Here is a 25010-nt window from a genome sequence, read left to right as displayed (position 1 = left end):
GCAGTTTTCTGCTCTATAACCCCTGAGGAAAAATTGATGACAAATAGAATTTCACCTTCTGCTAATTTAAAAATCAGAAATTCACCTATTGGAAGAAGAGAAGCTGTAGAGCAATAATTGCTTAGTGTAATAACAAGAGAAAAACTCTGTATTTATCTATTACTATATAGTTGGGTTTACTTTAAACAATCTGGTAGGACTAGTGCTTGGTTAATCAATTGTCTGAAAACATCCACAGCATTTGATATAGTTGGGGGGAGGGGGAGAGAAGAATTCTTAATCAGCAGTGTGTGTTTCGTTGTCTTTTAAGTCTTTTCATTACCCTTCCCCCCTCTCCAGTGAACTACAATCTGTGGCAAAATAATCAGAGAATTAAGATATGAAATTTGAGGGAAAAGAAAAGGGGTTTCTCTAGTTCAGAATGAGTCATCTGGCCTTCTAGTAAAAGAGAATCCCTTGTGTATCTAATATCAACTTCTTTACATTTTGTGTCCTCTTAATTAGCACTGAGAATGCTAGATATAATTGTACAATGAGCTAGGAATACAGCAGATTTTTTCACTGTAAGGCGCTCACTCATAAAGCCACCATTAATTTAATGGAGCTGTGTGATGTTTTATCTTCATCAGTAAAAGCATCACTATAATGAATTAATTCCCCAGCTTCAAAAAGTGAGGAAAACAATGGCCTGTTACCTTGTATCCATCTTTCTCTCTTCAGTGATATAAATCAGTGGTTCACAACCAGAGGTACATATGCCCGTGGGGCTATGCAGAGGTCTTCTGGGGGTACATCAACTTATCTAGATATTTGCCTAGTTTTACAACAGGCTACATAAAAAGCACTAGCAAAGTCAGTACAAACTAAAATTTCACTCAGACAATAACTTGTTTATACTGCTCTATATACTGTACACTGAAATATAAGTACAATATTTATATTCCAATTGATTTATTTTATAATGATATGGTAAAAATGAGAACATAAGCAATTTTTCAGTAATAATGTGCTGTGACACTTTTGTATTTTTATGTCTAATTCTGTAAGCAAGTAGTTTTTAAGTGAGGTGAAACTTGGGGGTACTCAAGACAAATCGGACTCCTGAAAGCGGAATAGTAGTCCAGAAAGGTTGAGAGCCACCGATATAAATTACTGAAGCTGATTTATTACAGGATTTGCCATTTACAAAAAGAGTAAGAAGGTATATTCATAATTATGGTATGTTCTACATGTTAGTAATTTTAAAAAAATGTTTAGGAACCCAGGGCACAGATATTATTCATTCATCTGAGCTATTGTACCAGCATAGAACATCAACATCCGTACATTGTGTTTCTTTGATTGTCTTTCTGGGAATATTTTTAGCAGCCTGTTCTACTGTTAAAAACTGCACTGTGATCTTGACAAATGTAAAATGTCAGCGTTAGGTCTGATACATTATCAGCTCAATGAAAATAACTCAGAAGTATTGATTGCCTAATGATTTTTGGTGTATTCATTAACGTCTATGTGCAGATCATCCTCTCTCCAGAGCTCCTGAAGTGCTGATGACACATTAGTGTATTGCTGATTGTTTATTAGAAAACTGATTAGTTACCGGATTAGTATGTCAAAATATACTACTTTTCATTACTTGACAAACTTGCAAATTATATTCTTATATATAAAAAATCATGAAGGAACTGGAATCAGTTTTGGTGCCAGGATTAGTTTAGGCTATACGAGTCACTGCAATTTCCTCAACTTTGCATTTTGTTATTTGATATATGACTCGGTGTGTGTGTGTGTATTATAGGTATATGTTTGTATTATGCTGTACACACATTCTAGATCAATACAGACCTATGTAGATCTACACAGCAGTGTTTACCTACATATTCCATATATGATATATGTAGGCTAAGATTTTTCAAGCATGGGCCTGTAAAATTAGGCTTCTAAATTAATATTTGGACACACAAAATGTGGCTTGATTTGCAGAGATGTTGAATAAACCAGAAATCCCACTATAGTTGATAGGAGCTGAGGGTACACATAATTTTTGAAAATCATGCTACTTGTTTAGGTGCCTAAATAATTTTTGGTATAACTGTCTTGAAAGCAGTTTGAAAAGTTAAAAGTCCATTGCTAAAAATGTGGACCAGGAAAGAAGGAAAGAAATCACTTCAATATAAAAATATTTAGTGAACCAGTTTGTTTACAAATGTTAATTTTGTATGTGTGGCTGATCATCTTTAAGGCCTGGTATACAACAAAGCACTTTATGTGCATATGTAATCCGATCCCTATTCAGCAAAAACCTTAAACTCATGCTTAAATCCCATTAAAAACAATGGGGCTATGCACATGCTTAGTTTGAAATGCTTCAAATTAAACACACATTCAAGTGTTTTGCTGGTTTGGGGCTAGGTTGCTCAGCACACTGGAGGATCAAGCTGTAAGTAAATATCCAGATATGAACAGATGAGGTGGGCCATCACAACCATCAGTATCACAGTCTTAGGATAAAGTAGAAGGAAAGAAAAACAGAAAGTGGACAGTGTATAGGAAATAATGTTTCCAAGATTGTGCTGTGGGTTTTTTCTGTAATGGCTGTCCTTCCCCACATACTCTCTGTAAAGTAACTGGTGTAGTATGCTGTATTCTTCAAATGGACCAACAAAGACAGATACATGCATATATTGAGCCACAAGTGTTTAATATTGTGCACTAGTTAAGTAAACTGATAATTGGCGGGGAAGGCGGCCGGCATCTAGTATATGTGGAAGCAAACGTGTTCCTTAAAGTTATTGCAGAAAGACAGACAATAGTTCAGCTCAACAGTGATCACTCACAAGGGTTAACACATAGATCATAACCCATCCTGATTCTCTCTGAGATTTTAGGCGAGATTTTTCAGACCAGCCTCAACACAATCTTTATTTTTGAAGGTGAAGGTTTGTTATTACATAATGTGGCTGTAACTATTAGTAGTTATTCTTCCTACTACCTGCTACGAAGGTGCAATCAGAGGGGACAGATGTTCTGTACAACCACTAATATTTATTTCTAAAATGCATTGTGGGTTTCATTTACCCCTGAGCAGAAGGCCAACAAAAGAGCCGTGTACTAAAATTCCATATAAGCTCTTTGAGAGCCCTTTGTGGCACTTAAGTGGTCCCTAGGCCCCATGTCAGGCCCATGCACAGGAATGATTTAAAACTGTGCCACCGAGTTAGAGGCCATTACTGAAAACTGGATCCTTGTTATTTTTCATATTTTGAAGGGATCGTTGTTTTGAATGAAATTGGACAGCTGTTATACCATAATATTCAATGGCACCATATGCAAGATGTAGCAAGCTCTTGCCTTATCCACAGCACATCTCTCTCTCTCTTTTACTAGTTTGATTAAGGGGGTGGGGAGGAGAAAGAAGAAAGTGTACATACTTTCGCTTTGCTCAATAGTATGGCTGGTTTTCTAAGGGTCTCAAACAGCATTGACATCATGGTGGTTTTTCAGGAAGTACTGTTTGGCTAGATAGTGCCCATGTCACTGTTCTCCTAGTTCGCTGCACAGTACCCTGTCACTGTTAGTGGTTGTCACAGCAGCAACATCACGTTCCTTTAACTCATCTTTAGCTAGTGTCACTGAACTGGAAGAGACTGTGGGAGTAGAACGTAAGATAGTGGCTTGGTCAATAATTTTCTGTTTTTTCCCACCTTTTAATATGGTTGAGAACTTCGTTCCAGATTAAGAGCCATAGTGGAGACTTCAGTGAGATAAGAATACATAAAACATTACAATGATGAGGCTCAGTTCATAGCTTGTGACGACAAAAAGAAATCCCTTCCAACTGGACCTGCTGCCCAGACAATGTAGCGAGGGCTTTGATTACACATAACCTCACTTAGCTTTTTTTTAATCGATAGGGAAATGCAAATAGAAAATTCTCACTCACACATACCGCTAGACCTTGCAGCAAAAGAACCTTCTCCCACACCGAACCAATCACAGACTACCCCTTTAATAATAATTTTTAAACAAATTGTGAAGGGATTTTAAAATATTTGTCTTTTTCAAAATTGTGAGCACACAACTTTACATGCAAAAAAGTGCATGAAGTTGTATAACTAATCTATGTGCATAATCACTGTGATTCTGTGTATATTAGGCCAATATTGCATAAAAGGCTAGTTAAATGCTTAACTGGCCCTTTACGTGAGCGTTAGTTGGTTTGCGCATGTAATCACATTAACTGTACATGCATGTTACTTGTGTGCACATTTCAGCTGTGAAATTGCACATAAACCACTTTTAAAATTACATCCATGATATTTTTAAAATAATTTAGTTCAAATTTTAATCAAAAATGTTCTGTAACTTAGTCCTAAAAATTAAAAAAATACCGGAATACCAGCAACTTTCTGAACATATGTCAATTATCTCTTTTGTTAATTCCAAGAATATGCCCAAAGCCTATTCAGCCAGAACACGTTAAATTCTGTCTACATTGCCATGATTGTCTGTCCTTTAGGAGTAGGGAGAGTTTAAACCAACGGACTTTTTAGTTTTGCACTGTTTAAGTAAGCATATGCTCAAATCCCCTTTGCAAATATATATATTTTTAAAGTACATTGTGAAGCAAAACCACAAAAATTGTCTTTGAACCATGTACTACTCCTTGATATTTTAAAATGGCCTCAGAATGTGTTTGGGGTTTTTTCCTTTTGTTTTTTATGTTTGTTTTAACTTTAGTATCAAGCCCTCAATTACTTCTTCTGGTGGAAGATTTGGCAGCAACCTGGAAGGATCTGAATGGTGGTGATACACAAAAACAATAATAGTACCGATCTTTTAGATAGCCCTTTTCATCAGTAGATCTCAAAGTAATTGATAATCTTTTTAATGTATTTATCCTCATAAAACCTCTGTGAGGTACATAAGCTGCAGCTCTGTCTCTCCCCTCAACTGAGGGGGAGGGTAAACCGATTTCTGGATAATCTAATGCCCACCCTCCTGCATGCTGGTCCGCATGAGTGCGGGGGTCTGCACTTGTGGAGAAGCTTGCAGGATCAGCATATAAGAATATGGATCCCCTCCTCTGACATCTGGGGACAGGGAGAGTTGGAGCTCCAGTTTAGCTCCATGTGACATCACTATTCAGGGTCCTCCAAAGCTCTTGTAAAGACCTTCAGCAAAAAACAGAGAAATTAGAACTGATGTTTCTGTATTAAGCAGGTTAAAAAAACCCTAAGATAATTGTACAATGTTGTTCTTATCCATCGTAAGGAAGCAGTTAAGGGTGTACACATGTGTGCATACACACACATTTATTTATATATTTCGCTACTCTGCAGTTCACCTTTAAGAAATGGCAGAACTATATTGTCAAGTAAATGTATGTCTTAACATGAGCAACAAAAGAAACAAAAAACAAAACAACACCCCAGAATATCTGTTAATTACATAGTACTCAACTAAACACTTTCTTTCAAGAATGAGATTGTGGTGTCACAAAGAACATTATGGAAAAGAAAAAAAATCACCTGACCAAAGGGGGGAAAATTAATGATTGTAAATGGGGCAAAATAACAGCTCTATTGGAAACATGACAAAAACAGGATGTTAAGGAAAAAAATTAAGTGGAGTCAACAAGGTTACACATAAGTAACACCTTAACATTAAAAGAAATCTATTTTCCACTTTGACCTGGAAACCTCATCAATTAATTACTAAAATCTATTTACACAGCAACTAGATAAAAATCAATCTAATGGCCAGCACTATTTTTGGCTCTCTTTCTATGGGCTCTGTTCACTCAAGATACTGGCTCTGTGGGGGTCATTGTTGAGGCTGCAGGATTCCATGACTTGACACCCACAAAGCTGTCCTATTTTCTATTCCTGGTCCCCAAAATCTACTGTATGGGATGTGCCCAGAATTCTTATTCTTGTCCTTCCATTCCCCAGCACACACATACATGGAGGCCATGCTTCTCTTGTGGCCATATATGGAGGCTGGGCAACTCTGATGGAATCTTGCTATGAGGGGGTTCAGTGATTGACAGAAGCTCTCTTACATTAGGCAGGCATAAAATACAGGAAAAGAAAAATCATGTTGAGTGAGGGCACGTAGTGAACTGGGAAAGACACTCTCTCCCTTCAACTCCTTATTTCCTCATCCCCAGGTGAAGAAGATCAGGTATTTTACAGAAAAGAATGGTTTGGTTATTTTTTCCCAGGGAGGTATTGGTTCCAGGCAGAAAATTATATGAATCCATGTCTCTCAATTCAGCTAAGAGAGAGAGACTTTTTACTAATGCACATTTTCTTCTATAAGAGCCTCCTAGATTAAGTAAGGAGTTGGTCAGAGCAGAGTCCTTTATCTGCATGAAGTAGAACCTACATTAACCAGCTGTGCACCAGCCTCTCAAATACACAAACAAACAACAAATTTCTGTGGCTTGGCTGAGTGTTGGGTTTTATTTTAAATGAATAACTAGGTAAGGTAGATAAGTGATTTCTGTACTACCTCAAAAGTGCAGAAGCCTGCAGATCTTGTTAAATCCCCTCTTGTATCTGAACTTATACCTCTTAAAGAAGTCCTTCATGAAATGTAGATAATAAAGGTCTCACTGTGTACATGTACATTGAAACCTGCACTAAAGGTATGACTACATGTAAATCACTAGAACTGCAGAGACAGTTACAACAACAGGTAACCACTTGTCCTAAGAATGCACTTGCAAATAAAGATGGGCCCAAGCCACAAAAATTCAAATTTAGATTTCCAACCCTACCAAGTTTGGGTGTATTCTGATTTCAGGTTTGGGATTGGCCCATTATAGAGACAGTGAGATTAAAAAATCTGAAACAAGGTTTGTTTCCAAACACCCAAGGAACGTTTGAATTCAGACTGTTTGTATCAAGGATTTTGTTGAACTATATTCAAAGTTTCCAGCAAATTGAAAACCACCTTGACTGACAGCTGATTTTCTCTGCTCACTTGGATGGCCACTGCATTTGCAAATTATTTTTATGAGTTTACTAGAGTCATGTCATGGGATACACATAGTATTTTTCCAATGGTCCTGAGTCTATTTTTCTCTGTATGAGATTAACAGTTACAAATTAACTGGTATATGAGCTACTTCAGTGTATTGACAAAACAGCGATGAACCATATTATGCCTGTTACAGCACAGTCTCGACCCATCCTCTTCAGTTTGTCAGACATTTTCAACTAAGGTTCTCTAATTGAGAGACAATTGTTAAACTGCTATTTAAATTAAAACAATCAAGTTTTGATTGGATGACAGGCATTTGCTCTGGGCCATACATGTATTAGGTATCTGCATACATGCCTGGTTTGATTCTGATTTCAGTCACACTGCTAATGAGTCTGTCTGGAATCTTGACCTTGTCTTTCAAAAGAAGCTCTCCCATGGGCTGTTATGGGTGGACAACTGCTATGCCTTTCCCTCTCTGCTCACTGTTGATCAACATTGGTAGCTTCAGTTACTTACTTAAAGGGTTTTTCCCCCGTATGTGTCCGGATATGATTGTTGAGTGTTGTAGCACCAGCAAAGGCACGGCCGCAATAGCCGCACTTGAAAGGTCTGTCACTGGAATGGGTGACTACGTGGTTCCTTAGTTCTGAAGGTTGGGAGAAGGATTGGGAGCAGTGGCCACACTGATAGGGTCTGCAAAACAATAGAAACACCACATGATCACTACTTTCTATTTCAGCAAACAGAAAACAACTTGGGTGGTGCAAACTAATTTTTTCAAATTAATTTCTTAGTTTTCAAAGAGGAGTCTGGATGTGAATCTCTGGATCTATAGTAGGAGCCATGCAAGCCCCCCATCCCCCATGAATCACTATGCAAATTTAGAGGACAGAATCCATGTACAGAAACTGCCAGAGATCCTACAAGGCCCCTACAAAACCCCCAATATAATCATAAAGTATTCTTCAGGTATACACAAAACCTGGATTCGATTATATGTCTGACTTTTTAGTTTCCTCAAACTAAGGGCCCAATACCGTATTCCTTATTCAATGAAAACTCCCTCTAACATAGGGATTTGAGCCCTATGCTAGCAGACTCAGGAAGTCCTATTCCTCTCCAGCATTAGTGCAGTCTTAGCTAAAAATTTTACCTGTACTTGTCACTGGTATATCCCAGATTGGTTTCTATGACCATTTGAAAATATTTTTTTTCTAATCCCTTGTACACTCCAAAAATTCCAGCTCTTTAAAGAGGAACTTTCACAATGAGACAAATTTAGGAAACAATCACAAGCTTTTGCTTTTCCTATTATTTTTCTGTATTCTTGCTGCTATTGAAGACATTTGCATTTAATTAATAGGTTTTTCCATCCTGGCCTGGATTTTCCTTTTGTGTGATCCTGAAATGAAATCATAATTCTGTTTTTGTGACATCTTAATTTCTTGCAGTGAACTGATTGTGATGCCACAAGTTCAGAATTATAACATCATCATTACAAACTCAAGTAGAAAGAAGAGGCTGAGAGACAGAAGGATGAGACAGGACAATAGTTTGAGTACCAATACCATTACTAACTTATTAAAGTGGCAAAAAGTGTTCTGAGAAACATATACAAAGTAAATCAATTTCTGTTTTGGCAAAATAGAGAGACTTGTGTAAAGGAGGGAAATTAAATCTATGTCAAAACGATTTGGTAAACTACTTCAATATTTGGAATGCTTTCTATCTGTTATGACATTTAAAGTAAATCAGTGGCAGGTCCTGTTCCGTTTATCAAATTTTTTTTTAAAAGAAAATTAAGAATGTCTTAAGGGATATTAATGATTTTTATAGAGAGCAGCAATTCAGGGCACAACTCTTGCTGTCTGAATTTTTAGAGCCAATGGCCAACACAGTCTTAATTGCTCTCTCTTTAACAAATGTGTATGTTCAAATGGCTAGAAACCAAAACTAAAGGGAAGGAGATAGTGGTGACCAAGCATGTACAACAATTCAATTAAGTGCAAAATAAAGTGTACCCTCTCATTTGTCAAGTGAGCTGCTTAATTGTGTCTGCTTGCATCGCTGATCACAAATACTATTATTTTATAGTGCTTCAGAGTACTGAGCACTGATTGTAGAATTTTTTTTTTGCTTGATTAATAGTCTGGTATTGGTCAATAACTCAATACTATACAATTTTAATTACTTACATTTGAAAATCTATCTAACTGCTTTTAAAGAAGTTTGAAAGATACATATAAAAGTTGTGGAAAGGTTACCTGGTCTGGATGATTATACTAACATTGTTTCCCCTATTCCCTTTAAAAATTATATAAGTGCATGTGAAATAATATATTTTAAATAAACACTGATAACTAATGTATATCGATTACCATTGCTGGAAGACAAGAGAAATATGTTTTTCTGCTTTACTGCTTCTTCAAATGCATTGTTAACGGATAAGGAAATTATTTATCAAACAGATATGTAAATTCAGGCTTTTTTAGGATTAAACATTTTTAAGCAAAAATAATATATTAAGATATGCTGTATCCATGAACAATTGATTTTCTAATAGTGAAAGGGACCATTAACGTTTATTAGCCTCTGGTTATCTATTTTTAACAGCTCCCATAATAATAAGACACTAAATAAAACCAATTAATCTTTTATTTTTTAACAACAGTCAATATGATTAATTTCACATTGTGAGAAGTCACACCATTCTTTGTATGTAAATACTTCACAGTAGTAAACCAGTTATGAGCAAACATTAAGAAGCCAAATAAAATGTTGCCATTAGCCTCCACATTGATTCAAACTAGATTTCTTGACCATAATGAAATTTTACATTTTATATTATCCATAGTGCATTACACTGTATGATGCACACAATGATGAACTTTGTAGAAGATTGTCTATTCTTATGTCCCTTATCTCTCATTTTGTTGCCTTTCACCCAAATCTTGCAGGAATGGCTATAAAAGATGTTATTTCACCAAATAAATTGACCCCTTGTGTGAGTCTACATAAATGATGCAGATCTCCAATCAGATTAATCAAGAAAGGGATCAATTAAGTATTTTGGAGCTAGATACATGAATCATAAGTTAAGCAAAGCCTGTTTTAAAAAGAAGACAAATTTATGCATGCATAAATGTATGAGCTGACAATTTGTAAATGTCTTATCTACTTTCTTTGAACTGCAAGCAGTTCCCAATATGCAGAACTGTATGACTTTTTGAATACTGCTATAATAATGTATGGTATTTTCCAAGAAAAAGGGTATAAAATAAGCAGAAAAATTATAGTTTTGTTTTGTAACCATTTTTACTGTACTTGGGTTGGGGTTTTTTTTTTTTTTCCTTCTTAGCAGAAAGAAATCAATACATTGTTTTTTAAAAAATGAAAGCAGTGCAGAAGGACTGAATGTGAGGGATGATCGGTTCGGTGAGTACATGGACACCTTCAGAGCAGGGTTGTCTTTGATGTAGCAGTTATCTCCTGTGCCATCATTTTGCTCTGCCCTGGAAAACCACATTAAGATGGTGGCCCCCATATTCTCAGGGTCATGGAGAGAATAGGGCTCATGAAATGAATACCAAATGGTGGACTTTATAGGCTGAATTTTCAAAAAGAGGCACCTAGGTTGAAGCTGCAACATGGTTCTGACCCCATCCACAACCCCTCATTCAAAAACTCATACAGTTCTGCATATTGGGGACTGCCTGCAGTGCAAAGAAAGTGGATAAGATATTTGCAAAGCTCTTCCACAAATGCATAACTTTAGGCATGTGGTAGTGCCATTGACTTCAAATAAACTGCCCACGAGTTTAAAGTTACCCATGTGGGTAACAGCTTAGTTGGTTTGGGGGTCATATACAAGTAGACGCTCCAGCAAATTTGAATTTCTCTGCAGTTACTTTTATGCATGAATGGGTACATACCAAGAGTACCCTCTTCTATATGTGAATACACATTTGCATGTAAGTAAACTGTTATATGCATGTTTATAGGTGAAACATATGCATCTGTGTATGAAAATATGGTCCTAAGAATCTTTGAAACATAATTTTTCCGTAAAAATCTATCCTAGAATTTTCTCCCCATCACTGTGTGCTAGAAGTAATATAATAATAATAATTAGTAATTAATAATAATTAATTTACATCTCTATATTGTAGTACTTCAGAAAGGCTTTCATAGCGCTTTAGAAACATTAATTAAACCTAACAAATACATCTCTGAGTTAGGTATTATTATACCAATTTTAAAGATAGTTAAGCTTAAAGAAATGTACATAGAGTGACATACGGTATCACTGAGAGTCAACAAAAAGAACACAGCAGTCCTATCTTCCAATCCTCTCTCCTTAAAAATTAGGCTATATGCTTCATCTTCTCACCCAAACTCAAAGAAAGCATATCTCCCTACCTAAGAGGCAAATGCTGCTGACAGACAAAATTGCACAGCTCTCATTTGCCTCATGTACTAGAAATCCATTTTGTTACCCATCTTTGATTACAAATTTCTATAGGTAGATTCTACAGTGTCAGATCATCAGTGTGTAGGAGCCCTCAATCTCTCTCCTCTAGGGACCAATCCGATGTGTGAGGGTCTCCCCTGAGTGCACTCATGAATGTAAAAGCTATGGGCTCAACATCTAAAGTATAATACTGAAAGGAGTTATTTTTAAGAATTTCTTTAAGTATGGGTGAATTTCTGGCACCTGAGGGTTTACAACATTCTCAAATTACATTTTCCAAGATCACAGAAATAGTTAAGAACTTAGTTTTTTGCAGTGTACTTTAAACCTGTCTCTTGAATGTGTAAATTCTGCTGAAACCATTATGAATGTTTTCTTTTCCCAGTGCTAATAATCCTTTTTTTGTCCACTTTCTATGGATGATCAGCACAAAGTCAAACACCACCTATGCACTTAACTGAATTTCACTCAAAATATGCATGCTTATCCAAGCAATTGTATAACTTTTGGGGGAGATTGCACTAGAATAAGACAATTTAGTTACTGTTTTCTCATTTAAATAAACCCCAACACAAAAATACATAGGTTTGAAACCACTTTTTTCAATCTTCTTTTAGTAAAAGATTGATCTAATTAATCTATTTCTCTTGTGCCCACACCTTCGGTACTGCAACATGTCTTTTGAATCCAAAAGGGCAGAACTCCTGGACTAATCCAGCTCATATGAACACGTGTTCCAATTCTTTACACTGTCTCCAGCATAAATTGCAGGAAATATTTGAATGATGGGCTGCATGATCAGCGTCCTGAAAAAAATTTCATAATTACTTTGCACTGAAATTCTCAATTTTTCTCTTTTATGGTGAGCTGGTCTTTTATGGGCCTCTTCACACAGTTTCATTCATTATCTTCATGGGTCTCACTCCAGTGTAAATCTTTTGAGGATGAGCTGCTTGTAACAGTGAGTTTTTGAATACCTGTAAACCTTTCATTGAAATACTGTCAAATCAGCAAAGCCAAATTGTGAATCAGATTCATCGTTTCCTCAGCTAGATAAGTACTAGCCAATAGGAGAAAGCCTGACATACAGCTGCAGATGCATTTCTCACTGTCAGAAGGCTAAGTGTAGGGCCTTGTTGCTAGTGAAGAAACAAAGACATATTGCATGATGTCAGAATGCCAGGAAGCGGGACACCATGGCTTTCCCCATTAAACAAGCAGTTTGTTGCCAAGGCTTTACGGGAAGATGGAAGACTCCGATTCAGGCATCACCTTAGTTTTTACATTACCTGAGTCAATGAAAGCAGGGCATGTTGTGATGCTGGCACTCTCTGCCTCCAGGGAAGGGACTCCATGAATTGCTCTCACACACACGTCAGTGGTTTTGGAGCAGAACTGCAGACATGGGCCAAAGTTTCAGTACCCTCTTCATAACTGAATGGATATGGCATTGGAGTGGAATCTGCTGTTTTGTATGGTTAAATAGAGGGGGAAATGCAACTCAGGGTGTCAGTGATTCACTCCAGCTGCCATTCTGAGTGGCCCAAAATGACTGTTTCAGAGAGGTGAAGAAGCTGTTGGCATAGTCCCTGCACAGGGGCAGGATGAGTGAGGGAGTGCCCAGTTGTGGATGCTTTAGTTAAAACAATCAGTTGCCTTGGACCCTACCACATGGAACATTTGAAGTTACTCACCATGAGTATTTATAAAGGGTTTAATGCAGGTACTCAGTCTCCTTCAAACTGAACTGAGAGGACGTGATTCTGCAAAGTGACATTTAAGAACTAGCCTACATCTTGAAGTTCTCACAGGGCTCAGATTGATGGGTTTTGTTATATTTACTAACTATGGGCCTACTCCTGCAACTCTTACTCACACCGAATAGTACTTATTCAAACAGAGTAGCTCCATTACAGCCAACAAGACTACAAACATGAGTACGTATAACTCAGTAGAAGTAAGGATCACAGAATCAAGTCCTCTATGACTTTTGGGGCCATCATTTTGTAAAGAACAAAATAGCTCATATGTTTCTAAACTTCTAAAGCAGTAGGGGAGTGGTACCATTTTGTGCACCTTTTGCTACTATTAACTATAAGTGCTGGAAGCCTGCAAACCTTTTTGAAAAGAGTATGCAAGAACAAATGTTCAATTTAGCATGACATTTACTTTAATTGCAAAATAATCCATAGTCACTCTATAAACAGAAATAGACATTGTTCACAGCATTTCTTTTTTGTTTAGTTGCTATAGGTTTTTAAAAAATAAGTAATTAATTAATTAGGGCAACAGTACCGAGGGCCAAAGATACACATCCTACAAAGAAAAATGTATTGCAAGAAAAATACCAACTGGGGTACAGCCATGATGCCTAGAGAAAAGCATCAATTAAATTGACAACGTAACCTTAAAAAAACAAACAAACAGACATTTATTGCTGAACTGTAACAGCAAAACAAAGCGTACATTAATATACTTCAAGGAAACGAAAAGCATGAGGGCCAGATAACATCCAGAATCCACCCACCAAGGACACACTTGCATGTATAGTGTCTACCCTCCAATCATCAGCTTAAATACATGACAATCAACAAGAGTAAATATCACACATACACATTGAATATGAAAGTGGGCCACAAGCAACACCTGGGAAGTGCAGGCATCCTCCCTCCGTTAACACCACTACATACTGTACATGACAATCAAAGAGAGAAAAAAGAAAGATGTAAATAAAAACTGGTCATTCTAAGAACTGTTGCTGATTTTTAAAAAAATAAATGAAAATATTTGTCTGAAAATGATTCACTGTGATTGAAGGCTTTTGCTTACCCCTTTCTGGAGCCCCCCAAATGGGATTGTTGGGAATTTCTGCAGCAGAAAAACAGAAGAGAAAAGGGATTTCTGACTCCTGGTTCAAGGAATAGAGGGTCAAATTGCCTCTGTCTGGGCAAGAGTTTAAGGAAAAACTCCAGAGGCTTGGATGGTCCCTGGGTTAAATCTGAATGGATTTAGATCTTACCTCCCCACCCATCAAGTGACTACAGAGAAACTCTACATTATTTAACAAACAGGAAAAAAAAAAAGACCTCAGTGGGAAAGGGGAAGTAAATGAAAGGGGCAAATAAGCTTTCATTAAAATCTTAATTAAGCTCAAATTCAAAGAAACTTCTGGGAGAACTTGGGACCCTCCTCATCTTGGGTTCACTATTATCCAGTATTTATTTCTTCAAACTTCTGCCTGCTGAATAGTATTCTGTTCTCAGGGGCTGATTGAAAAACATTTTTTTTCTGTCCTTTTTCACTCTTATCTTATCCTCCACTCTCATTCAGATTTCTTCTGAGATAAAGGAAGTTTTAAGTCATTTCCTTCTTTGTATTTCTCAAATCCCAAATAGTTTACATTTCTTAAATTTCACGCGATGAAGTGGGGATCATAGCTACATTCAAGGATCCTTTTCCTGCTTTGACCACCTATAGTTAATCATGCTGCCTGCAAAACAAACACAACGCCAGACTAGATAGTCTCAAGGCCTTTGCTAGAGGAGGCAGCCACAGCTACTTCCCTCACATCAAAGATGCAGTGGCTGGTATGTTTACAAATTTCTGACAATAAACAGGTAGCTGTTTATCGGCTAGAGTGGTGCAGTAGATAGTGGAGAGAAATTCCAATCCTAAGAGTTGCATACAGTATCTAAGGCTGGCAGGCAAACAAGCCTGGGCAATTTACACCTTGATTTCTTGTTGCCAGGAAATTACTTTAAGAAATGAGAGGTGTTCCTAGAAATAAGCAAAGATACTTCTTTTCCAATTCCTATGTTGCTAGGTATATGCTCTACTAATGCCATTTATAGTAGGAGGAAAGACTGGCCATGAAATAAGTTTAAATAATAGTGATTTCTAGTTAGGGATATGAGAACCCAGAAAAATCTGGAATCTGAATTCAAGAACTCTGACCCATACTCCTAACTCCTATATTTTCAAAATGTTGGCAGAGGTTTTAGCTATGTGAATCACAACTAATACAGTTGGGAATTGTATAGCTAAAATCCCAAACAATGTTGGGAAAATATTTTTCTCTGGCAGTTTTGGTTGTTACATATTGTGGGAACTCAGGAGGCATTCGAAAGTTGGCTGCTATCAGAAAATTACATAATTTATAGTATGAAATAAAGCTATTTTTCAATACAAATATATATTTTTAACATGACAATGCTTTGTTTCTCCTGGAGCCAGCGTGCACTTTAGATACTGCTAAAGGGCACAGAAACTTGAGAAGGTTTTGACGCATCCAAAATTTTAGCAACTCTCAAAATTCTATTCGGGATTAAGTTCTAAGACTCTAGTTCTACCATACACACTTTAAAATTCATCTGTTTTTATCCAGCAGCATAGGATATATGCTTATTACACAAACACACACAATATATACTGCTATTGCATTTTTGTCAAATGTAACTTGCATTTGAGTGCTGCATTTAGAATGATTTTCCAGGCGATTCAGCTGTTTTACTCAAGCCTTCTTCACAGCTGAAGGAGAGACAAAACATGGGCAGTCTTTTTAGTTGAATTAATTTGATTTTTGTCTTTTGTGCTGCCAGCGATCAAGATTGTCAAATAAACCAGCTTTGATTCATAAATAATAGTTCCATTATATCTACTCTGCCACTGGTCAGAGTACCTGAAATTTTAATTCACTTGTTCAGCTAAATTTCATCCTCAGTTCATGGCCATAAAATTCTCTATTGACAAACTTTCAAACCAACTTTGACTCTGAGGTATCTAGTCAACATTTTTCTTCTGTGTGGATATTAGTTTATTGAATAAGTGGCATCTGTTTTCCTCCACATCACTAGTGGAGTAGGTATTTCCTTTTGACAGCTTTCCACGATTTATGGGTTTGCATGCTCTGAAGAAAAATAGTACTAAGCAAAAAATTCCAATTCATTACCTCTTAGTACTTAATTAAGTTCATACACATTGCACACTATAGGTGAACCCTGAAATGACTATGACAGCCACTGAACAGCAAGTTATATTATCTTTGGAAGACAAAGAGACTTTTGATTATCTTGACCTCATTTTTTCATCCATAATATTAATAAAATTTCCTTCTGTTTTGTTCCCTCTAACAGATGTACCAAACCATTCTGAAAACAAGATTATATTCTTGGATATTTCCTTTTGTATGTACATTTAGGTACCAAATGTTTTTACAAATTGTGAAGTTAAGCAATGGCCATTATCAGCTTACTTCACACAGCCATAGATGTATTATGTTGTACAGGTTCCTCCTAATAATGGTTTAGTTTTGGAAATGATAACAGTCTGATAAAAGCAAAAAGCAGAGGGTCTGGCTACCCATCAATACAGAAATAAAGAGTGCCTGTGTTTTACCTGTCAGGGTTCTGCGTACACACGTGCATCTGTAAGAGGATCCGCTGGGTGAAAGTCTTAAAGCATTGCCCACATTTCCAAAGGTGCCAGTCACTGAACTCAGAATTTAGTTGGCTGGTTGACGTTGGGCTTGCAAGAACTCGTTGGTTTTTGACACTGATCTGGTTAAATCCTGACTCGATAGGCCCAGACTTATCCAGAAGAGAAAAATTTCTGCTACACGGAGTCTGTGGAAATACTATGGATCGCTGTGGTGTGGCAGGGGGTAGTTTGCTACTTTTGTTAAATGGCTGTAGGGTGTCTGGTCTGGACATGGCCTCCATTACAGTTGAAGGGACATTCACTGGGAGAAAACAAAAAAAGTAAATAAGATCTGCTTTACTATTTCTTAAAACTAATACAATTTGGGGAGAAAATCAAAAATATTCAAAGTCTATTTTCTGCTGACTAGATTCAAACAATTTAATGTTGTTATAACACATATAAAAAGGGCTGGAATGAGACTGCGATCTGAATGGAGAAGCTGGTTCTGCCATGTAGGAAGTTATCTGAAGAGAGATGTAAGAGTTTGTAATGGGCCAGAGGAAGAGTGACAAGAGTGGTTAGAAGTATGATACAATAGGATTCACATCTGAGAGAAAATTCTGCAGGTCTTACACTATATCAAATCTCTGTGTTGCAGAAAACAGACACAGCAGTAGTTCCCTTATCCTATCAATGGGCAGTCACTAAAGGGCAATATTATACCCTCATTTATACACACAAAGCCTGTACAATACAAATCAGTGTCTTCAGTGTGATTGCTTGCATGATTAAGTTCACGATGAGACATTGGAAAATATATGCCTAAATATCTTTGTACCTCAGTTCCCCACCAATAAAATGGGATTACTAATACTTCCCTACCTCACAGAGGTGTTGAAAAGATAGATTGATTAAGGTTTGTGAGGCACTCACATATTTTGATGATGAGCACAATGCAACACATGAGAAAATAAAATTCTGCATTCAGTGCAGCATTTGGATGTTGTGCAGTAAATGAGTCATGGGGAGTCACACACATAAAAGAAATATTCGAGATCTGCCTCATTCCTTGAGCACTGTCCATCTTGTGCACTGAATGAGGCAGGGATTCTGTGGAAAAAATAGTATGTGATCATGTACTTAAAAGACTGTATGAAAGCGCACAATGTCACATGGATGTCTTAAATTCTGGTATTTCGTAACTTTTGAGTGCTTGAATTTGCAACCATAACATTCTTTTAATGTAGCATTTGGGGATTTCTCTCTCTCTCTCTCACACACACACACATTTACCTTCTGAATACAAGTATGTCTAGTTGAGATACAGTAGCAGTTTCAAATGGTCTGTTTAATGAATAATTGTGACAAATGTCTGAATAGTTACTGAAATTAAAAATACTGAAATAAAAAAATGCAGTACAAACCCATTTTGATATGGTACTGTAAATAATACAAAGTTCCTTTACAAAATTATTTTTTTGTTTCCTCAACCAAAACAAACATGGTAATCCATGTTATTTAATTTATTTATGTCTAGTCCTTTCTATGTTGCTCTTTACTGTACAGTTTGAGGGCCTATTTTATGAGTAGCGTTACCTCCAGTAGGATGTGCATTGCGTCTGCAGTACAGTTTTTAAAACACATCCAAACATTTTAGGTGTATGGAAAAACATGTGCAGTAGAGCCTGTCATATGTAAACTTTTCTTTTCATAACTCTGTTTTAAGTTTCTCTGTCACACAAGGGAGACTTAATTTAAAAAAAAATTGTAAGCATAAAACCTCCATCAAGAGACCCAAATAAGAGCTAAGTAATATTGTCACAGTTCATTGTGGGTGAAATTCACCCTTGTGCAGAGGAACAGCACAAGGGCTATTTTGAGGGTTTAAGTGGCACTTAGGTTATGCATAGGCCTGGTGCTGGCCCTCTGCCCAGAGATGAATTTTTCCCTTTCTGTCCATCTCCCTAGCTTGTGGATGAAACTCCTTGGTTTCCCTTGTAGCAAAGCAGTGAGTGACAATATTTAAAGATTTAACTGTGATGGGATTTTGTTCACTGTATCGTTTAAAAAAAATGATCTTGTAAAGTACAGTTCACAGAAATGAAAATAACATTTCTGTATTACCCACTGGAGCAGATGATTTTTTTAGTGCTAAACATTATGGCCAGTAATTTAATGTCTTTAAAACTCCTCTCAAGTATAAGAGATTTGAAAACTCTTATACTTGAGAAAAAGGATGTTTATTTTTGACAGTTTAATCCCTGGTAACTTGCTGTTTTATTGCTGCCTGGTTCAGTATTTAAGTTGCTAAGAGACCCAAGTTCATCTCAGTATAGCTGTTTAAGTATCCAAGTATTTGACTGAAAAAATATAATATATAGTTGATTATGCGCTGGCAGCCACAGGGTCATTTTTGGCCAAAGTCATTCAAGCTGTTATTATTTGCTTCTTCCACCACATAGACACACATGGCTGTCACAATGGAAAAGAGTTCCCTGATGCAAGCTGAAAGAAAGTAGAGAGAGACACACACACAAACATACACACACATAAAAATACTAGTAGGTGCTGAGCACTCTTAATTCCCACTGAAGACAAGTACACACACCTTGCATGACTGGGTCTGTGATATAAATGATTTGCTTTTTTAAAATTCACAGTAAAATAAAATGGCCGGGGAGATGAATGAATGGAATTGGGGATAGTTGTGACAAGACGGGGGCTCCATCATCATATTAGGTTATTTGTAATTAGCCTTTATTTAAAGGAACTAGCATTTTCTCTAACCACAAGGACCCCATCTCTATGGACAGCCAGCCTGGGCCTCCATCAACACATCCCACACTAATATGATGAAGCAGCATTGACAGTGACTGGAAAGATCACATTATGTTATCTTTTTGGCAAGAGAGTAGATCCTATTATAGAACTGGCAACTAGAGAGAGGGTTGGGGAAGTAAATAGAGAATAAACCTATGCCATGGGGGGAACCTGCAATTTAGGTCTCAGTCCTGCCCACATGTAGGTATGTGCATTTTAATCATATAAGTCGTTCCACAGACATCATATATCTTAAGGATTTTCAGAATCAGGGCCTTTGTAATCGTCCAACTTACCTTAAATAAATATCCAGGGTTTACTTCATACTTCTTAAGAAACACAAGGAACAAAACAGATTAATTGTGAAATATGCATTGTGGACATATAATTAGAAATAAAATACTTACAGTTTTCATCCTGTGCAATACACTGTAAAGGGATTCCAAAGAAAGATGTGTAGCTGTCATTGTACCACACCAGCAGTTCGGTGCCTCGGGGGATATCTATACAGGCCCTGTAGAATATATTTGACCTAGTCATAACAAACAGAAAAATAGTCCAGTTTAGGAACAGGTAGCGCTCCTTTTACCATATGCACTATTATGATGGAATTCCACCGTTTTGGAAGAATTTCTGCAAGTTATCCCAAAAGCATAGCTCTTTGATTATAGTAAACTTGAATCCATCTCATCAATGTGGGACTCCAATTAGTGCTTGTAACACAGGATAACAAACAGCTTAAAGCTACTTTGTAACTAAGGTAGTTTAAGCCCTAAGAAAATGTTTTACAAAACGTAATAAGCTATTGTTGTTGCAGTATCCTTTTTGAAAGAAAGTTTAAGGGAGACAGATTTTTTTGTTTCAAAAACATTCCAGTGCAGAATTGGGAATGCAAACACTGCAGCATTGCACCAGTGCACAAGATCTAGGAAATGGGACCGACTCAAAACAGATCAGTTTATTTTCACTATCCAAACTGAGGGAAACTTCAAACACACAGTTTAGATGGTAAAAAGTAAATAGATAATAATTCTTTTAGATTTAGTAAGTGCTGTTAGTAACAAAGTGAAGAATTTTTTAAATACAGAAGATGATTTTTAACGTATGCCCTCTTATATTTCCTTCAGTCTCACAACAGAAATATACCTCCCAAAAGAGAGAGAACTAAGGTTGAATAATATGGACTTTTGGCCCAGAAGAGTCCAGAAAACAGGGCTTGTAATGAAGAAGAGTTACTGAGGAAATCTTTCTCAATATGAAACATGGGAACAAGGTTGATGGCCCCTCGGGTAAGTATGATTTAGTATTTACCATAACTGAGAATCCTTCTATAAGTTCTATCCTGATCTCTCTTTGAGTTAAAGAACTCGAGTAATTCCAATGAAGTTAGAGTTAGGTGCAAAATCAGTGTGAGATCAGAATCAAGCATCTAGAAGAGGAACTGAAAATCTTATTGGTTTGTAGTAGCTTTTTGCTTAAGCCTGGTACAGTACAGTAAAACGCCCTTATATGAGATGGATAGAAATTCAATACATACAAGAAGAGCATTCCACTCTGCCTGAACGATTACACACCAAAATGATACAGTCAAGGTACCAAGAAAGGACCATTTTTTAAAACAGCTTGCGTAAGGCAGAAAAATATCTATAGACTAAAAAAAATAAATGTTAGACCTCAACTGGTTTTCTCAGTGAAAAATTGCTACAAATATTAGCCTGAAGTTCAAGATAAAAGTGTTTAGGGTTGGTAGGCCTTAAATTTAGCCTTTCTGTAAAGAATTTGCCGTAGCAGTGCAATTTGTTCCTTGTATAACACTGCAGACATAAGGAGAATCCTTCACCACATTTTTCATGGCAGTGAGATATGCACTTGTCAACATATTTTGTCACTGCAAAGTGGCTCTTGGCAACAGGATCATAAAGATCAATAAAAAAGTGCAGATTCTCAATATTTTACTAGCAGCTGCAAAAATTTCATTTATCTTGTTATTTTCCTCGCTTACTGCCACCCTGTCTCAGGAGGGCACTGCTAGCTAAGCAGAATGTTTTTCCCAACATTCTATGAATATCTGACAAAAACTCTTGCCTTCATGTCTCTCTTGCTCATTTTCTCTCACTCTCTTGCTCTGCTCCTTTCTCTCGCTCATTCTCTCTCTCTCTCCCAAAGCTGTACATGTTATTAATTCTTTCCACCGTTACATAAAAATCAAAATTGGAGCCATGCTATAAATCACCAGCATCTCCTAACTTGAGAAAAATCGAGTCTACTTTGTACTTCACCCTTGTAACATTTCATCTCTCAGTTTGGCTTCCCTTAATATAAACACAGCAGCCCGGCAAATGAATGTGCTAAAACCAAATGACACACTTTGCCGCTGAAAGAGCAGAACTGTTTTTGAGCAATGGGTGGTCTGTGAAGCTTGGAGTAGGCTGAAAAAAAATGTGTAAGCGTACACCGTTCCTTACAAGCGTACAGAGCTTCCAAAACTCGCAGAAATCTCTGCATGCTGAAGTACATCAAAGGGATTTTTCCCTTTTCGGATAATATTTCCTTTGCTGACATGTATTTAGTATTGTGGTTGGATGACTCATAAAGATAGCTTCATGGCGTCCCAACGCAGTTGAAGCAGAACACATGCCAACAAACATTATTGTCAGCCTCAAAATAAAAACAAAACGTTCAGCTAAGGGTCAATCAATCAAGAGCGCTTTGAAGAAAATTCCATTTAGATATTACAAATCATAACAGAATGAATTTAAACCAGCTGACTTTCTGTGAGGAGGACGTCCATGTACAATAAAAATTAGACCGGTTTTTCAGTGTCCAACTTTTCTATTTTCTTACACTTGGATTCAGTCACTGGTGATGGATGCCAGTTTTTTAAATTGTGTTTTTGTAGTTCATTTTACAAAGATCTGAAGTAATCAAAAACAGATCAACAGAGGGAACTCTAAGTAAAAGCTCCATCATGAAAGCAGAGTTGTAAAATGTACTTAATATTGACAGATGTGTAACGACTTTCTCATGCCCATATTTCATTTATGTTTTTCATCTATATGTATGTATACACACACACACTCTACACATACTTCACATACTCAAACATGGTTGTCTCAGTGGTTCATAATATACGTGGACTACCAACCAAAAGTGCTCTTTACATCACAGAGACAACTTTAGTTTAAACAGACCATTTAAAAAATGAACCATCAGAATTATAGCTAAAAATATAAATATTTAAGACTACAATAAAAGTTTGTAATAATATAATAAAGCACTGTCATATATTCTTCTTTGAATTGTTACTTTATTTTGACAAGGGGCCAGAAACAACGTTGAAAAATGCTATTGGGCCATTTTATCATTGTTAAACTGGCACCCTAAAAGAAAATCATCAAACTGTGTGTATTTTTCATTTTTGTTTGCATTCACTTTTGTTAAAATAGTTAAAATATTATAAATAAGTTTAAGACCTGTCATTAAAAAAAAGAAAACCCAAAATAAATAGCCAACAGCAGGAGTGCTCAGCTTAGTTCCCAAACATTCTTTGATGTACTTGCTATAACATTTAATAAAGCCAAACAGTCGCTTCTGATTCTGAAGGGGAAAGATTTGTTTATGGCTGAGATCATATATTTATGTAACACATTTTCTAGGTTTTTTGCTATTGTTTGTAGGGGGAGAAATGGGAGCCATAATTTCTTTACACATTCTTTTTTACATTCTCATTTTTATTTTGTTATAACCTTCACTTGCTATTGACATCATAGGCATAGGCCACAAGACCATCTTGGCTGACAGGTGCATTCAGCAGATGCATATTTGGGTCATAAATGCCCAATGATTCTCCCCAAACAGAATTTTGAACACTGAAGTCTGATGTTTTCATTTCAAATGCAGCCTTCTCCTTGTCCTTCTCCCCTAACATAATTATTTATTGTAAGAGAGGGACAACTCTTCAAGCAAACTACTCTTTCCAGAGAGGTCTACTGAGACTACTCAAAGGATGTGCAGATTGCTTTGTACAATGTGATCTGCATACATGTTCCTCTTCTAATGACAGAGGGTTTAAATCATCAGGAACATCAGTGAGATCAGAATCAACCCTGTAGTATGTGCTCTCAATGATGTCCCCCTCCTCAGTTTTTGACAACCAAACTTAAGAGCTCTTAAATCCACACTACCGAGTTTGCACTGTACAAAATGAAGCCATCCAAGAAAGCCCAACAACTGTTTGTGAACTGGTGATAATTACACTTCTGACTTTTCACTTCAAGGATTTTTTTCTTGCAGCAAATAAATCAAGACATACTTTACCTGTACTGAACTACTGTTAGGTTCTGTTCCCCACAGTGCCTTGCACATCGGATATACCTCATCCAACTTGACTTACTGGGTTCCCCGCCATCAATAAAGTGCTGTAGTGTCCCATCTTGGTCATATATCTGGAGAAGAGGTCAGAAGGTCAAGTAGTTAGAACGAATCATCAGCAATCATTTTCACTGCTTTGCCAGTGTCTCTGGGTGCCTGTTCCAGAAATTTATTGCCATGAGATTTGTCACTGCTTATTGATGCCCTTAGAAATACAAACGGAATAACAGAGAAATATTTTTGGTGATGCAAGTTTATCATGTTCCTCTTATCAAGCCAATCTTTTTATATTAAACATATTTGTGGTGTCTCAAAGATGTGACCATGTTTCCCAAAGAATATTTAACCTATTTTTGACAGGCCAGCCTTAAATAATGAACTGCCAGATAAACAAGAAAATCTGGATGTAAAGGCTGCATTGAAATGGCTGGAACAGCTGAGCAAGGGTTAGTAATCCCTAAACATCTAAAGAAGTGGGTTTTTTACCCATGAAAGCTTATGCCCAAATAAATCTGTTAGTCTTTAAGGTGCCACCGGACTCCTCGTTGTTTTAATCCCTAAACAAGGATCACTTCTTTCACATTTCGAATGCAGCAAAAGCTTGTACTTCAGGACAGGATGGTATAGAGTATAATACAGCAAATACTAATCAATTGGGGAGCCCTAAGATTCATAGTACTAAAATTAATGGAAGTGAAAGGAGAAAGAGTAATTAAAAGTACAATTTCTGAGGTAGCAAATGAGAAACCAGTCTTGAAGGATCTATGTTTTCTTAAATATGACATCCCTGCTAAGGACAGGAAAACAAGTCTGAAGCTTAAAAAAGAACCCCACTGCCCTCTTCTTATTGTGTCCTCCTAAAACCAAAGAATCAAACCTCTTTGGAGGCTCTGCAATATTAGGTTAGCTTTTAGTTCTCCATTATTTTTCGTACACGGAT

At 36.8% G+C, this 25010-nt stretch overlaps 1 protein-coding gene across 1 annotated transcript in view; it reads right to left on the bottom strand.

The window, feature by feature from the left end:
- Window positions 1-25010, bottom strand: part of PRDM6 (PR/SET domain 6) — an 84402-nt gene that overhangs the window by 457 nt on the left and 58935 nt on the right. Inside the window, exons 3-6 of the mRNA XM_065406992.1 lie at window positions 24017-24144; window positions 20107-20231; window positions 16856-17198; window positions 7507-7683 (exon numbers count right to left, since the gene is read on the bottom strand). Coding sequence (XP_065263064.1) covers window positions 7507-7683; window positions 16856-17198; window positions 20107-20231; window positions 24017-24144 — 773 coding nt within the window. The remainder of the gene's footprint in view (window positions 1-7506; window positions 7684-16855; window positions 17199-20106; window positions 20232-24016; window positions 24145-25010) is intronic.

Source organism: Emys orbicularis, chromosome 6 (genome assembly GCF_028017835.1).
Source record: "Emys orbicularis isolate rEmyOrb1 chromosome 6, rEmyOrb1.hap1, whole genome shotgun sequence".
Taxonomy (NCBI): Eukaryota; Metazoa; Chordata; order Testudines; family Emydidae; genus Emys; species Emys orbicularis.
Note: the sequence above shows the minus strand (reverse complement) of the source record. Positions and strands in the feature narration are given on the sequence as shown.